Source organism: Hyla sarda, chromosome 6 (genome assembly GCF_029499605.1).
Source record: "Hyla sarda isolate aHylSar1 chromosome 6, aHylSar1.hap1, whole genome shotgun sequence".
In the NCBI taxonomy this organism is placed as follows: Eukaryota; Metazoa; Chordata; class Amphibia; order Anura; family Hylidae; genus Hyla; species Hyla sarda.
The window spans coordinates 87585230-87600107 of record NC_079194.1 but is presented as its reverse complement, the minus strand read 5'-3'; the positions used below and the strand labels follow the sequence as shown (position 1 = coordinate 87600107).

At 41.8% G+C, this 14878-nt stretch overlaps 1 protein-coding gene across 1 annotated transcript in view; it reads right to left on the bottom strand.

Annotated features, from left to right (window-relative positions):
• The window catches only part of CACNA2D3 (calcium voltage-gated channel auxiliary subunit alpha2delta 3), a 1201789-nt gene that overhangs the window by 160813 nt on the left and 1026098 nt on the right, over positions 1-14878 (bottom strand). Inside the window, exon 28 of the mRNA XM_056524384.1 lies at positions 12048-12109. Within this exon, the coding sequence (XP_056380359.1) occupies positions 12048-12109 (62 nt within the window). The remainder of the gene's footprint in view (positions 1-12047; positions 12110-14878) is intronic.

The window sequence follows — 14878 nt, the reverse complement described above, 5'->3', positions numbered from 1 at the left end:
CCAGACAACAAGGCCTAAGATGGTCAAATGCTACCCATTTTGTGGAAATCCATATTGGGGGGACCAATGATCAAGCTTAAACCCTAAATTAGCCATAAATCCACTATGGATCACAGTTAGATTCTAGACTGGGGACTGAGCAAGGCCAAATTAGGCACTGGCACTGAAAACACTCATACAGATGAGGCCTGGTGTGTGCGATGAATGTCCTACTATTTGTATTGGAAATATGGAACTTTTCCCATTTCAAAATAACCAGACTAACCAGACCCCTCATATGTTAAGAGATATCACAGTTGCTTGGAATCCACCCTCACCTTGAAATGTATCTGTAGAGACACTATGAATATTAATTCTAACATTGTAAGATTGAAAGCCAAAAAGACTACAATCTTTTTCAGTTCATTTCCTTTATATAAACAAACAAACATAATGTAGAAATTCACCAGAAACTCATAAATATGTAAATTAGTTCAGCATAAAATGCATGGGAATTTGTCTTGTTTACTATACTGTTCTTTTCTGTATTTAGACCTTGTTAATACAAACACATTGTACAAAAAAAAAAGGCACCCTGCCATGTAAAGTATACTTGACTTTGTGAAGTATAAGAACACTTTATCTAGCCTAGAGGAAACATAATTTCATAATTTAAGCCATTACTGTAGTCACGTTTACTTTTTTGGGTAAAATTTACAGGCTTAAATGAGTGATGTCCTATACCCAGAATGCAGATCGGTGCTGCATCAACACCCGGAACGTCGCACTACACAGTGAATGAAGATGTCAGCCATGCCCGTTTCCTGTGCAATGGTGGCAATGGTCTACTGCAACTCCATTAAAGTGAATGGAAGCTGAGCAGCAGCAATCTGGCACCACCACTACAAAATGAGTAGAACACATCTTTCAGACCTTTTCATTGTGTAGTGCTGTGGCTCTTCAAATAAGAAATTGATGGCTTATCCTTTAAGCATGGAAAAGCCCTCTAACCAGCCAACCACCATGCTTGATGTGATCTAGAAGACATTGGTTGTCACCATACTTGCCTCTGTTTGTCTGTCAGGAAGCATAAACTAAGCTTCACAATCATATAAAATAGTAAATGCCTTCAAATGGTCTAACAAAAACTTGAGGTAGCCATAAACATTAGACAGAAGTAGGTTGATAGCTCAAACAACTGTTGAACAACCCTTGTCTGATGAATGATTTTTTAGTTAATAAAGCCAAAGGCATTTTACACCATATTGGCCACTCCAGCCCTTCAGACTGGCCACACGTGATCAATTACATTTCTGTGCAAGTTTCAAACATGGCCAACTTAATTTGTTGCTTGATGACAGGTATTTTTAGAAGCCAGACACATTGGAAAGAAATAGATTGATGGCTGAAAAACTGTTGCGGACAATTAATCATCTCACGAACAATCATTTTTTCTGATAAGCTATAAACATTTTTGTTCATACTAGCTATTCAAATCTTTGAAACCGTCCATAAATGATAAATGACACCGGTCAAAGGATGAATTATCTTTCCGGGAATGCTCTAGGCATATACTTAAAGAGGTGATCATTTTTATGAATATTTCAAACATAGCCGACTTTAAAAACATTAATGTAATATGTATGGACACCTCTAAAAACCACCAAATTAATTCATCAGTACTTCCTAACCATTGAAATATGCAACACTGCAATGCCCCCACAGTGCTGCATATATGATGCTAAAAATAATTTCATCTATTTGTTTTTACTAAATGGTCAACTTATTTCCGATCATCATTTTAACAGCACCTGTAAGAATTTGTAGTCAATGTAGAATGTAGCGCCCTCTGGCATACCTGGACCATGGAGCTACCAAGAATGCAATGTCTCCTGCTGAGGTGGGACCATGCAGCTAACAAGAATGTAATATTACTTATAAACTTTTCAAGTGTTTTTTCTATGGAAGGTCTACATGTAAAGATGAAAATATGATGAATAAAAGAAACTGAAATGTTCTACAAGAATCATGAATGATAGCTTAATAGGGCATTTTTTGTGTTTGCTGCTACAAGTGTTTGTCTACAGCCCATACACACACTCATATTTATGGACATTTATCAACGGGTTTAGTCAGGTTTTCTTTACTATAATTGTCGCAAAATTGTCGCAACTGCGACTACACGATTTTTTGTGCGACATTTTGACTGGAAAGCGAGAAAAGCAAGTTTTCCTAAAATTTACTATGTAGTAATAATTTTAAAATGGACTACGGGTAGTCAGGTATTTACTAACTGCGACAGTCACAACTGCGCAAAAAAAAGTCGCAACAGCGTTAAAAATTTACTAAATTTACTCCAGCTCAAACATGGAGCAGAAAAAGCTACTACCAAAGTAAAAAAGGAAAAATTGCTTACGTGAAAGAAAATTATCAACAGGCTGAAACCAGTTGATAAATACGTCGCACATAAGCAAAAAAAAAGTAAGGAAAAAATTACTAAAAAAAAGAATACATAAGCAAACATTGATAAATGTCCCTCATTGTTGATACATAAGTGCTGAATCGGAGTTTAAAAGTGCTCTATCTGGTTCTTTGTTCTTTGTTAAGGCAATTAATTGTATATATAAAAATTATTATTAATTATTACTTGTATTAAGATTTGTATTCATTTGTTAAATTGAGCTTTTTTTTTGCCTCCTGTGAAAATGACATAAACAATAATTTGCATAACAATCACATTCAGGATAGGTCAATGGAGGACAATTATTATAAGTGACAGAGTTTAAAGGGGTACTCTGCCCTTAGACATCTCATCCCCTATCCAAAGGATAGGCGATAAGATGTATGATCGCAGGGGTCCCACCGCTAGGGACCACCACGATCTCCCTGCTGCACCTTGCTTTCATTTAGAGCGTCGAGTGCAGCGCCGGAGGCTTGTGACATCATGGCCATGCCCCCCTCAAGGGCCGCCATGCCCCCTCCCATAGACTTGCATTGAGGGGGCATGGCCGTGACGTCACAAGTGGGGCATGACTGTGACATCACAAGCCTCCGCCCCATATCGCCAGTTATCCGGCGCGGAGCGAAGTTCTGGGGTGCCACAGTCAAAATTGTGAGGGTCCCCAGCGGTGGGACCTCTGCGATCAGACATCTCATTCCCTATCCTTTGGACAGGGGATAAGATAACTAGGGGTGGAGTACCCCTTTAAGTATGTATACACACTTCATACAATGTTGATTTGCCAGTTATAAACCTGTAAATATGAAAACTAACAACCCCTACATACAGCAACTATTTTGGCCAGTTTTTCCAGAGATTTCCTGTGTGAATGGAAAAAAAAACTGCACAAGGCCAGAACTCTTCAAACTCTAAAATCTTTTATTCTTCATTAAAAAAAAAAAAAAAAAGCATAAAACCTTCATGCAAAAAAGTGGAAAATACTGCAGCAATAGAAGCTACAAAAGGAAAAGCAGCATTTTGACTAACAGGATTCAGACCTTGCCTCTGTAATCATACTGACCAGTCTATGATCAAACATCTATACCTGCAAGAGAAAAAAATTACATGCACCGCTGGAGTGTAAATCCAGTGCTTCATCTGGTTTAGAGGGTCTTCAGTACTAGGATGTAAAATGATCTAATTTTTTCATCAATGCGTCGGGATGTCCTGGGTCATAGAGAGTTGTTAACAGATGATAGAAAGTTCTTGTTTTAATTTAAGAAGAACACAGAAGATACTTATTTTACTTCAAATACTGCAAGGTCGGAAATGCGTTTACCAGAAAGCTGCCTTTTCTAGTGTAATGTGTATTGCTACGTGATTTTACCCTGCTTTTATGACATTTTTTTTTTTTTTTCAATAAAGAAAACAGAGTTCTATTGCCTAAAAAGTGCTGGCTTCCTTCCTTTTTATTGCTATCATAGAAAGTTCCAGCTGTGCACCTGTGGAGTCCAGGTGAGCTGACTACTGTGTATCACGATTTCCTGTGTTAAGTTTTGTTGCAGTGTTTTGGAGCTCCCCAGCACACACCAAGGTATGTGGGTAGCAATGTAAGCCAAAAAAAGGCACGTACAAGATGCCTATACAGGTGACACATTGGGCAGATGTTAGGACCCTTTCACATATATCCGTTGTCTGGCACTGATGGTAGAAGTAGACCTATTCATTTGAATGGGACAGTTCACAATCATCCGGCGTCTCAATATGAACGTTGGATGGTTGGACACACCGGACAGGGAAACGCAGCTTGTCAGAAACAATGGACAACGGATGCTACACAAATGATGACAACTGGTGCACGTTGTCATCAGTTGCGGCTAAGTTCACCGATGCCGGTCATATGCAAACCCAGTCTTACTCCTCTCTATCTCTGATGCACATATGCACCATATGCCTCAAGCAAACAATATATGAAAGAAAACGTGCCCCCCCTTGCATTTTTTTTGCACTACATTTATACAACAGATCAAGACCTAAAGAAATGTTTCTTATATAGAGAGTTACTATCCGTTCATCTACTTCCATCAGACACGTTTGCAACAAGCGTATCAAGGGAGATTTTACCATTAAAGGTCACCTAGCAGCTGGTTACCTGCTATATTTTATTGCTATATTTCTATTAAAGTCGATGTTCTAGAAAAGAGCAACATATGTTGAGCATATTGGTTCTTTCTGGGCAGACAATGCATTTACTGTGGTAGGATAAAGTCAAGCAGCTCCCCAGGATTAAGAACATGGTAATTGGTGATAGACCGAGTGGCTGGACTTGAAAAAAAAGGTTAGCAGAAGCTTCTGTACCTCAATACAAAACATGTAACAGGGACCCCCATCTACCATGGGCTGTTTATACTGCTGATGTCTTAGATGGCATCAGACCCCCTAGGTTTACCCATTGGAGTGATAATGTACAGTATGTATTTCGACTTGCTTGCACTTATATATACACTGCTCAAAAAAAAAAAAAGGGAACACTTAAACAACACAATGTAACTCCAAGTCAATCACACTTCTGTGAGATCACACTGTCCACTCAGGAAGCAACATTTACTGACAATCAATTTCACATGCTGTTGTCCAAATGGAACAGACAACAGGTGGAAATTATAGGCAATTAGCAAGACAACCCCAATAAAGGAGTGGTTCTGCAGGTGGTAACCCCAGACCACTTCTTAGTTCCTATGCTTCCTGGCTGATGTTTTGGTCACTTTTGAATGCTGGTGGTGCTTTCACTCCAGTGGTAGCATGAGACAGAGTCTACAACCCACACAAGTGGCTCAGGTAGTGCAGCTCATCCAGGATGGGACATCAATGCGAGCTGTGACAAGAAGGTTTGCTGTGCCTGTCAGCATAGTGTCCAGAGCATGGAGGCTCTACCAGGAGACAGGTCAGTACATCAGGAGATGTGGGGGAGGCCATAGGAGGGCAACAACGCAGCAGCAAGACCGCTACCTCCGCCTTTGTGCAAGGAGGAGCAGGAGGAGCACTGCCAGAGCCCTGCAAAATGACCTACAGCAAGCCACAAATGTGCATGTGTCCACTCAAATGGTCAGAAATAGACTCCATGAGCATTGTATGAGGGCCTAATGTCCACAGGTGGGGTTTGTGCTTACAGCCCAATACCGTGCAGGACGTTTGGCATTTGACAAAGAACACCAAGATTGGCAAATTCTCCACTGGTGCCCTGTGCACTTCACAGATGAAAGCAGGTTCACACTGAGCACATGTGATAGACGTGACAGAGTCTGGAGATGTCATGGAGAACATTCTGCTGACTGCAACATCCTCCAGCATGATCTATTTGGCGATGGGTCAGTAATGGTAATGGGTGGCATTTCTTTGGGGGGGGGCGGACAGCTCTCCATGTGCTTGCCAGAGGTAGCCTGACTGCCATTAAGTACCAAGATGAGCTCCTCAGACCCCTTGTGAGACCATATGCTGGTGGGGATTGGCCCTGGGTTCCTCCTAATGCAAGACAATGCTAGACCTCATGTGACTGGAGTGTGTCATCAGTTCCTGCAAAAAGAAGGCATTGATGCTATGGACTGGCCCGTCTGTTCCCCAGACCTGAATCTGATTGAGCACATCTGGGACATCATGTCTCACTCCATCCGCCAAGGCCACGTTGCACCACAGACTGTCCAGGAGTTGGTGGATGCTTTAGTCCAGGTCTGGGAGGACATCTCTCAGGAGACCACCTCATCAGGAGCATGCCCAGGCGTTGTAGGGAGGTCATACGGGAACCTGGAGGCCACACACACTACTGAGCCTCATTTTGACTTGTTTAAGGACATTACCAGTTTTGAGCGCGAATATTCGAAATGCTAATTTTTACTGCAAATATCGGCACTTCGCGGCTTTGTGAATATTTAGAATATAGTGATAAATATTTGTAATGACGAATATAATTTTTTAATGCAAATTTCTCTGCAAATGTTATGCAAATATTTTGCAAATATCGGCACTTCCAGACTGGACACTGATCCCTCCCTTCTTTTAGGTGGATGATATAATTGCACATGCGCATTATGTGAATTTCTTTATGAATTTTTGCATGAAAAAAAAAGAAAACGAACATAGCGAACATGCGAATTTCGCTAACATAGGACGAATATTCGTCCATATATTCGCGGAATATTGCGAATTCGAATGTGGCCCCTGCCGCTAATCACTAGATATTACATCAAAGTTGGATCAGCCTGTAGTGTGGTTTTCCACTTTCATTTTGAGTGTGACTCCATATCCAGACCTCCATGGGTTGATACATTTGATTTCCATTGATAATTTTTGTGTGTAAAGACAAAAAGTATTTCATACGATTAGTACATTCATTCAGATCTAGGATGTGTTATCTTAGAGTTCCCTTTAGATTTTTGAGCAGTATATATATGTATATATATATATATATATATATATATATATATATATATATATATATACACAAGAGGAAAACTGGTTAAACACAGAGATAATGGCAGTCCTATGTGTCAAGATGAGACTAGGAGATCAGTATGGCCTCAGTAAACATTAAAACGACAGTGGTGGAAGATTAGTGAAGATATTTGTATGTGTCCCCTGGCCCTCCTTCCCCTAGTGGAAGAATATAGTGAAACATGTCTGAGGGTTAGGTGGGAATCACAATCACTGTCCTGATTTAACACTATCCAACTTTTGGTCAGTAAAATTTTCGTATTTGGTCTTACACATATTGGCTATATAATTTCATATTGCCATATTGCCCATTTATATTATATTTTGTATACCCAAATGCATGTATTTATTGTAAAACTAGTTATATAACCTATGGTATTTAAGTTATGAATTACACTTTTATACTTATGTATGGATTTTACATAGTAGAATTTGTATTTACCGTATTTATCGGGGTATACCACGCACCGGCCTATAACACGCACCCTCATTTTACCAAGGATATTTGGGTAAAAAAAGTTTTTTACCCAAATATCCATGGTAAAATGAGGGTGCGTGTGTGCGCGTGTATACCCCGATACACCCCCAGGAAAGGCAGGGGGAGAGAGGCCGTTGCTGCCCGCTTCTCTCCCCCTGCCTTTCCTGGGGTCTAGAGCCCTGCTACCGGCCCTTCTCTCCCCCTTGCTATCGGCGCCGCTGCCCGTTCTGTCCCCCTGACTATCGGTGCCGGCACCGATAGCCAGGGGGAGAGAATCGGCGCCGACAGCCAGGGGGAGAGAAGGGGAAGCGGCACCCATTGCCGGTGCCGCTGCCCCGTTGCCTCCCCCCATCCCCGGTGGCATAATTACCTGGGTCAGTCCGCGCTGCTGCAGGCCTCCGGCGCGCGTCCCCTGCGTTGTTGCTATGCACGGCGCAGCGCACTGACGTCATGCGCCACGCCGTGCAGCGCATAGCAACGACGCCGGGGACGCATGCCGGAGGCCTGCAGCAGCGCGGACCCAACCCAGGTAATTATGCCACCGGGGATGGGGGGAGGCAACGGGGCAGCGGCACCGGCAATGGGTGCCGCTGCCCCTTCTCTCCCCCTGGCTGTCGGCGCCGCTTCTCTCCCCCTGGCTATCGGCGCCGGCAATGGGGCGCCAGCACCGATAGTCAGGGGGAAAGAACGGGCAGCGGCGCCGATAGCCAGGGGGAGAGAAGGGCCGGCAGCAGGGCTCTAGACCCCAGGAAAGGCAGGGGGAGAGAAGCGGGCAGCGACGGCCTCTCTCCCCCTGCCTTTCCTGGGGGTGTATCGGCGTATAACACGCACATAGACTTTAGGCTAAAAATTTTAGCCTAAAAAGTGCATGTTATACGCCGATAAATACGGTAACTTTTACACATCAGTAGTGGGACAGTAATATATATTCTTCAAAAAAATATACACATCAGGACTATACCAGAATACATTTTAGCCACTAAATCTTAATTCCAAATTAAAGGGGTACTCCAGTGGAAAACATTTTTTTTTTAATCAACTGGTGCCAGAAATTTAAACAGATTAGTAAAGGACTTCTATATGCAAATCTTAATCCTTCCAGGATTTATCAGCTGTTGTGTGCTCCACAGGAAGTTCTTTTTTTTTAAATGTATTTTCTGTCTAACCACAGTGCTCTCTGCTGACACCTCTGTCTGTGTCAGGAACTGTTCAGAGCAGGATACATTTTCTATGGGGATTTGTTCCTGCTCTGTACAGTTCCTGACATGGACAGAGGTGTCAGCAGAAAGCACCGTGGTCAAACAGAAAATAAATTAAAAAGAAAAGAATTTTCTGCGTAGTATACAGCAGCTGATAAGTACTGGAAGAATTAAGATTTTTAAATAGACATAATTTATAAATCTGTTTAACTTTCTGGCACCAGTTGATTTGAAAAAAAAATGTTTACACTGGCGTACGTCTTTAAAGTAGTTATCCAGGATTAGAAAAACCTAGCTGCTTTCTTGCAAAATACAGCATCCACGCCTATCCTCAGGTTGTCTTTGGTATTACAACTTGTCTACATTTACTTCAAAGGAACTGAGCTGCAATACCACATACAAACTGACGACCGGTGTGGTGCTGTTTCTGAAAGATTTTTTTTTTAATCCTGGATAACCCCTTTAACCTCAAAAGGTCACAGCTAATTTTAGTTTTTGTTTTTACCTTCTCGCCATCTAAGAGCAATAACTAATTTCTCAATCTACAGGGGTACCCGAGGGAATATTTTTTTGCAGCACCAATTGTGCTTTGTAATGACATCCTTCAGTTTACCATAAAATATACTATGAAACCTTCAAAAATATTTGTGGGGTGAAATTGACAAACAAATTTGTGGTAGTGAAGGTGGACCGTTGCTTTCTACTCTGCTCACCATGCGGGAAAACTGATCTGTTGCCAAGTTTATAGTACATCATTTATATCTAAGTGTATGATTTATTTGATATTTTACTACTTTCTAAAACATAGGCTAAGCCTTAGGCTAAGTTTCCACTTGTTTTTTTTTTTTTTTTAAACTGGCACTGCAGTATTTGAGCCAAAGCCAGAAGTGTATTCAAAATAAATAGTACATATAAAGGAAGGACTTAGGCTAGGTTTCCACTTGTGCACCTAAAAAAACGCCAGCAAAAACATAAAAAAAATTGCCACAGGTTTCGAGTTTTGGCATTTTTTCTGGCATTTTTTCTGGCATTTTCCCTGGTGTCGGGAAACAGCCAAATTTGTACCCTGTGGCAGTTTTCTCACTGTCTTCAGGTACCACTCTGTGGGTCGGATGCTGAGTGCCCGGTCCACAGAGTCTAAGGAGATGAGGAGTGATGTACAGCATCACTACTCACCTCCCTGGCTGTATAGTATACAGGGGGGCATAGTGTACCCCTGTATACTATACAGGAGCCGGGAATCCTATCATTAGACTGACAGGACACCCTGCTCCCACAGGCCCTTTGGGCGGTATACAGAATATACAGCTATCTATAGATAGCTGTATATAGTGTATACAGAACAGGAGGTCCACTTACCTCCGTACAGTCCCCGCCGTATACACATTGCAGGCTCACTGTAAGTTCTTGCTGGGCAGTAGGTATACGATGTATATCGACTGCTCAGCATCAGCTGTTCTCCCCGCTCTGTAGCCCTGAGAACAGCTGATCCCCACAGTCACTTCAGGAGGATCGCAGCAGGTGTCAGGAGAATTGACATCCGCTGTGATCTGTCCCTTACTGCAGGTACTACTGATCCCAACATGGAGCACACTCTGCTCCATGCTGGGAGCTGTAGTACCTGCATTAATAGACAGATCGCAGCGAGTGTAACTTCCAACACCCGCTGTGATCCTCCTGTATAATGTATAGATGCGGCCGCTGTTCTATGGACCCCTGCACTGACGTATATATATATATATATATATATATATATATATATATATATATATACACATATTCCTATTTCCCACAGAGTGTTGTGATTGGCTGGAACCATCTGGCCAATCACAGCTCTGCGGGAAATATAAATAGCTGTACATATACGGCAGTGCAAGAGACCATAGAAGAGCGGCCGGCTGCATCTATACATTATACAGGAGGATCGCAACGGACCCTGCGATCTTTCAATTAGTACAGGTAACTACTATTCCCATCATGGAACAGTGTGTTCCATGCTGGGAGTAGTAGTACTACCTAAAAAAATTTAAAAAAATGATTAAAAGTAAAAAACACACACACACACTACATTTTTATTATTGTCGGCTACATTATTAGTGCCCTACCTGCCCACATAAATTGATCCCTTTTTAAAAATTTATAAAAATGTTGTTATAAAAAGAAAAATTTCGTTAAATACAATTTTTCCATCACTACTGTATCTTTTTTATTATTATTTTTTAATGGTACCCTACTACATTTTTATAAAAAAAGGTATCTCCATCACTTTTTTGGATCGCTAAAGTCCAAAAGAGAATAAAAAACGCCCGAAAAATGTCAAAGTTAAAACCCACATGGCGTTTTTCTTGGCAGAAAAACGCCAAGATTTTCCCGAAAGAATGCCAAAGTCTCAACAAGAGGTGGTTTTTTAAAAACTGCCAAGGAGCCCAAAAACGCCAAAAGGATAAAAAAAAAACGCCAGTCTGAAAAACGTCAAGTGCATTTGCCATTTTTTGCAGTTTACTATTGACTTGCAGCTAACATCTGGCTGCATCGTTTTTTTCACAAAAAAAAAAATGCCATGCGGCAGAATGGGCGTTTTTATTGGCCTTTTTGTAAAAAAAAAACAAAAAAAAAACCAAGTGGAAACCTAGCCGTATATTTCTCCTTCCTTATGGATCCACTTCTGACTTTGGCTCAAAAACTGCAGTGCCAGTTTTCCAAAAACTGCCAGAAAAAATACAGAGTGGAAACAGCCTTAGAAACATTCAAAAAGCCTTTTAAGTAGAAATAGCACAAAACAAGTTCCTGATGTTATAACTATGGTCGTATAATTAAACATGTAAATTTACATTTTCCCATTGAATTCAACACAATTCAAAGTGGAAAGAAAAGCCAAGTTGGATATTTTTGGAGTCATCAAACAGAATTTTTACATGCCAAGATGAGGTCTAAAACACTGAATGTCCATAATCTCAGGGTGTATTTGTATATACTGTAGTGGTACCTTCCCATGTAACAATACTGCACGTTTTACAGAAAATGACTGCAGTTTTTCAATATGGTTTCTGGAAGCCAAAAAAAAACAACAACTCTGACATAGAATAAAAACATGTGCGGCTGCTACAAGGTTTTTGACTATGTGGTTAGTTGAATGCAAGTACCGATGAACAATAAGACTTCTTAGATAACCTATTGAAAGACATGAATATGATGTTATTTCTTCAAGCTTAGGTTAAACAAGTTTGTGTTTTTGTGTTTTGTTATACATTTTGCTTACCCCATTCTTATGCTAATTTAGTGCCCTTTCATATCCCTCCAGGACACACACTGTTCTTTTCCATATTGGATATAATCATATTAGAGAAACAGAGTACAGACATACCAAAAAAAAAAAAAAAAAGACAGGAAACACAAGTGACACAGGCATAAAAATGCAAATAAAACATTATATTTAGCAGAACAACAAGTGACTTTTCCTTACCTGTCTGCTGGCAATTGAGAACTTTCTTTGGAAAAATTCGAGCTTCATTTGAATACCGACAGCTGGAAGAGATTTAAAGATTCACTTCAGAAAAATTAGGAGACCAAAAACGACAGAGGAACAGATGCAGCCGGGTCATTTAGACAGCTATGTGCAGAACAGAAAGACAGTCGTTTTCTACACAGTAACTAAAAGTGGATTCAATCATTTACAGTCAAGAAAACTAAAACCAAGAGAAGTTAATGTTTTATAGGGAATTGATTACATTGAAAATGCAGTTTAATTTGAAGGCATCATGTTATAGATCAGGAGGAGATGAGCAGATTGATATATATTTTAACCCCTTAAGGACTCAGGGTTTTTCCGTTTTTGCACTTTCGTTTTTTCCTCCTTACCTTTTAAAAATCATAACCCTTTCAATTTTCCACCTAAAAATCCATATTATGGCTTATTTTTTGCGTCACCAATTCTACTTTGCAGTGACATTAGTCATTTTACCCAAAAATGCACGGCGAAACAGAAAAAAAAATCATTGTGCGACAAAATTGAAAAAAAACGCCATTTTGTAACTTTTGGGGGCTTCCGTTTCTACGCAGTGCATATTTCGGTAAAAATTACACCTTATCATTATTATGTAGATCCATACGGTTAAAATGATACCCTACTTATATAGGTTTGATTTTGTCACACTTCTGGAAAAAATCATAACTACATGCAGGAAAATTTATACGTTTAAAAATGTCATCTTCTGACCCCTATAACTTTTTTATTTTTCCACGTACGGGGCGGTATGAGGGCTCATTTTTTGCGCCGTGATCTGAAGTTTTTATCGGTATGATTTTTGTTTTGATTGGACTTTTTGATCACTTTTTATTCATTTTTTAATGGTATAAAAAGTGACCAAAATACGCTTTTTTTGACTTTGGAATTTTTTTGCGCGTACGCCATTGACCGTACGGCTTAATTAATGATATATTTTTATAGTTAGGACATTTACGCATTAGGCGGTCCTATTCAGTGATTGACAGCTATGTAAAAGGGAGCATAGATGGAGAGCTGAAGGGCCATCCACATGACTACTTAGCAGATAATAAGCAGAGGATTACATGAATAAATGATAAGTCATCTTGGAACATCCTCCCCAAAATGATACAGTATATCAAATCGGCTCTGCTCCTCCTGCTCTATAACAGGATGCCTAAAGATTGGTGTTACACAATACGCTCTAGCCACTTGTGCTGGCCATGAGCGCATTGCTCCCCTCTCCATTGCTGCCAGCGGGGCTGGGATTCACATCTGTCGTTGCGCGTGTCCCCATCTCTTAGAGCTCTGAAATTTAAAGGGCCAGTATGCCCATAATTATGTGTAACACCTGACACTACTCTAGAAGTCCCTGCACCTCCCACACTTCCCTGCCGGATCTTCAGTGTCCCTAGCCTGAAATTAAGCATTCCTATTGTCTGTTGTCTTGACTCTTCCACTACGTTATTTGACTACACACCTTTTGCCACCTGCCCTGACCCTTTGCTAAGTCTGACTATGCCTGTGCCTCATTCTTCTGTACCTCGTCTTGCCCAGTTACCTGTGTGGTTGTGTCATATCAGGGATAGCGACCTGGGTGTTGCCTGTCGCAGCAAGCCCATCCAGCCTTGCGGCAGGCTCTGGTGAAGACCAGCGGCACCTTAGACTCCACTCCCCGATACGGCCCCTGTCATCTGCCACACAGGTTGGATGATCCACATACAGCAGCACCACTAACGTGAGTGTTACAGCAAGATCCGGCCATGGATCCCAATGGGGTTCCGCTGTCTATTAATTTGGATCTCGCCTCTATCGTGGCTCACCAGTAGCAGCAGTTGGCCCAGGAGGCACAACAGTTAAACCAATTGTCCGCCATGATGCAACAGTTGCTATCTGCTCAACAACAGCCGCAGCAGCCACAGCCTCCTCCTGCTCCAGTGTTGCCTCTCGCTCCTGCAGTCATCTCAGGATCTAAGCTCCGTTTTTCTCTTCCTGAGAAAGGAAGTATGAGGGGGATCCCAAGTCTTGCTGTGGTTTCGTGACACAGTGCTCCATGCACATAGAATGGCGGAACGAGCAAAGGTGGCCTTTGTCCTCAGTCTCTTAACTGGAAGGACCCTGGCCTGGGCAACCCCGCTATGGGATCGCAGTGATCCACTCACTACTAATTTCCAGGCTTTTCTGTCAGAATTCCGAAGAGTCATTGAAGAACCTGCTTGAGCTTCCTCCGCTGAGACAGCTGTGGGCGAGTATGCCATCTGATTTAGTACCCTGGCATCGGAGTTATCCTGGAACAATGAAGCTCTTTGCGCCACTTTCAAGAGAGGACTTTCTAGCCACATCAAGGATGTCCTTGCTGCCCGGGAATTGCCCACCACCCTGAATGAACTCATACAATTGGTGTCTCAGATTGATATTCGTTTCTCTGAACAACGTGAGGAACTATGTCATGAAAGGGAGTCTTCTCGAACCTCAGCTCTTTCCTTGCCTGTCATCCGTCTTCCAGCAACCACCGCAACCTTCTACGTTGCCTCCTGCTGTGGAGGCTATGCAGGTGGTTCGGTCTCGTCTGACCCTGCAGGTAAGAATCCGCAGACAAGCTGAGAATCTTTGCCTTTATTGCGCCAGTGCAGATAATTTCCACAGAGATTGTCCTCTGCGTCCACAGTCACTGGGAAACGCTCGTGTTACGCCTAGCGCTCCGGGTCCCCGCTCCTCCCCGGAGCGCTCACGGCGTCTTTCTCCCTGCAGCTCCCCGGTCAGTCCCGCTGACCGGGAGCACTGCACTGTCATGGCCGTTGGGGATGCGA